We start from the raw sequence: 2,612 nt of genomic DNA on the forward strand, positions 1-2,612 counted from the left end.
TCCTCAGAAATCCACCAGAGGTTAGAATGCCAACACAGAGACAGAGGACGGGGATGGACATCCAGTAAAAATAGATGCGTCCGGCAGAACACTTGAACACTTCCTTTACCTGTGTTTTCACATTAAAAACCCTACCAGCCCTGCCTATACTTGTAGTCTTTCAATGTGAAACCTTTGAACAGTACCCACCTTCCAAAGACTGTGTGGAGAGAGGTATAAAATTGATCCTGTTAAATTCAAATATGAATTACTAATAGGCATGAAGTTCAGCTTCACAGGCCTGAATGGAAGAGTTACTGTCGGTGCAAACAACATTCAATACATAAAGTTTGAAAAGACAGGCTAGTTTATGCTTAGATATGCATAACACATCATAATATGTATTTAAGGGATCATCTTTGCAGTTAAACTGTATTTGAATCTGTCTTTTCTGTGACTAAAGGTAACTGGCTTCCGCAGCTATGTGGATTTGTATGTGAAGGACAAACTGGACGAGACGGGCGTGGCTCTGAAGGTGGTGAATGAAACTGTGAATGATCGCTGGGAGGTTTGCCTCACCCTGAGCGAGAAGGGATTCCAACAAATCGGCTTTGTCAACAGCATCGCCACGACCAAGGTATGGCAACAGTGAAAAAAGTGCTTCAAGTAGACAATCAAAAATGTTGTTTCTAACACTGAGGGCGCACATGTTTCAGGGTGGCAGACACGTTGACTATGTGGTGGACCAGATAGTGTCCAAACTTATTGAAGTGGTGAAGAAGAAGAACAAGGCGGGAGTGACGGTCAAGCCCTTCCAGGTAGGGTTATGTTTGATTTTTCTGCAGCATTTGTTGTGGTTTCATTGCAGGCGTGCGTTAATAAATGTAATTTAAATTGACCTTCCTGGGTGCCTGGATAGCTCAGTTGGTCGAGCAGGTATACTCCTCGACGCAGCAGGCCCGGGTTTGACTCCGGCGGCTCTTTACTGCATGTCATTCCCCCTCTCTCCCACTTTAATGTATTCTGCTGTCCTATCATAATAAAGGCTGAAAATGATCAGAAAATGATCTTGAAAACAAAAACAAAAATTGACCTTGTTCTGACTTGCATTTCAGGTGAAGAACCATATCTGGGTGTTTGTGAACGCACTGATCGAGAACCCCACCTTTGACTCCCAGACCAAGGAGAACATGACTCTCCAGACCAAGAGCTTTGGGTCCAAGTGCCTTCTGTCAGAGAAGTTCATCAGGGCTGTAAGGACACACTTCTCATTCTAGTTTTGACTCCTCACTCTGCTTGTCGGTTGCTGTAGTAAAATAGTTCAGGCATCAGACATGAAAGGATTTTGTCTCTTTGTCACCCACAGGCAACCAACTGTGGGATTGTTGAGAGCATACTCAACTGGGTGAAGTTCAAAGCTCAGACCCAGCTTAATAAGAAGTGCTCGTCTGTCAAGTACAGCAAGATCAAAGGCATTCCCAAGCTAGACGACGCCAACGATGCTGGTGTGTTAAGTCGGATCACTTCTTTTTAATTAATAATTAATCAAAACTTAAAGTAAACAGAGCATGTGCAAAAAGAGTAGCCTGTATTTGCTGTTTTTAACAGCAGTAGTTAAAATAATGAATAATCTTTTGTTTAACATTCAGGCCTATCTGGAATGTCCACCACTGACGGCAGGGCTGTGGTTGTTGCCTCTCAAGCTAAATCATAAATGTTGATGTGGAGTAGAGAACAGCGTTTACAGAGCACAATATTGGCTATGAAGTATTGTCTAAAGGCATTACAAGGATTGAAAGGTCCCAAATTGTAGAAAGTGAGATTTCCATGTTTAATATTCTGGCGACAGTTTGTTTTCAGGTTACGGTATCTGTCCGACGTAGGGAACTCTGTTGGTGTTATTAGTAACATGTGCCTTTCCTACTATGATAATACAAAGTGTCTGCTGTGAAAAAAAGTCCTGTTATGTGAGACTCTGCCATTTTTTGAATACCAGCTGTTATCTGAGAATTACAGTAACATTTTACATCATAGCCATGCAGAAAACAGAACAGTAATCAGATTTTGAATATTTTCCACATCCATGTCCTAGGTGGCAAACACTCCTCTGAATGCACACTCATCCTCACTGAGGGAGACTCAGCCAAGTCTCTGGCTGTCTCTGGACTAGGAGTCATCGGGCGCGATCGCTACGGAGTGTTCCCGCTCAGAGGAAAGATCCTAAATGTGCGAGAGGCAACACATAAGCAGGTATGATGCTGGACAGTTGTAAAATGATGTGTGGGAAATAAAGGAAACACCATTTGAATCAAACAATTGTAAGGCTTGGTAGTAACTGATGATTACAGATAGCTGCTAAGGTGAGTGAAGTTAGAATGAGTGGGTCTGAGCTTCATTTCTGAGCCGTTTCAAATCAATTTTATTTATAGTATGAATTCATAACAAGAGTTATCTCGAGGCACTTTACAGATAGAGTAGGTCTAGACCACACTCTATAATATACAGGACCCAACAGTTCTAGGAGGTTCCTCCAGAGCAAGCAACAGTGCGACAGTGACGAGGAAAAAACTCCTTTTAGGAAGAAACCTGGAACAGACCCAGGGTCTTGGTAGGCGGTGTCTGACGGCCGGTTG

At 42.8% G+C, this 2,612-nt stretch overlaps 1 protein-coding gene across 2 annotated transcripts in view; it reads left to right on the forward strand.

The window, feature by feature from the left end:
• top2b (DNA topoisomerase II beta) overlaps positions 1 to 2,612 on the forward strand; it is a 36,018-nt gene that overhangs the window by 9,386 nt on the left and 24,020 nt on the right. For both annotated transcript variants that reach the window (XM_032522286.1, XM_032522287.1), the window contains exons 8-12: positions 443 to 616; positions 696 to 797; positions 1,095 to 1,232; positions 1,346 to 1,484; positions 2,072 to 2,229. In XM_032522286.1, coding sequence (XP_032378177.1) covers positions 443 to 616; positions 696 to 797; positions 1,095 to 1,232; positions 1,346 to 1,484; positions 2,072 to 2,229 — 711 coding nt within the window. The remainder of the gene's footprint in view (positions 1 to 442; positions 617 to 695; positions 798 to 1,094; positions 1,233 to 1,345; positions 1,485 to 2,071; positions 2,230 to 2,612) is intronic.

The sequence above is a fragment of the Etheostoma spectabile genome, chromosome 8 (genome assembly GCF_008692095.1).
Source record: "Etheostoma spectabile isolate EspeVRDwgs_2016 chromosome 8, UIUC_Espe_1.0, whole genome shotgun sequence".
NCBI classification, from domain to species: Eukaryota; Metazoa; Chordata; class Actinopteri; order Perciformes; family Percidae; genus Etheostoma; species Etheostoma spectabile.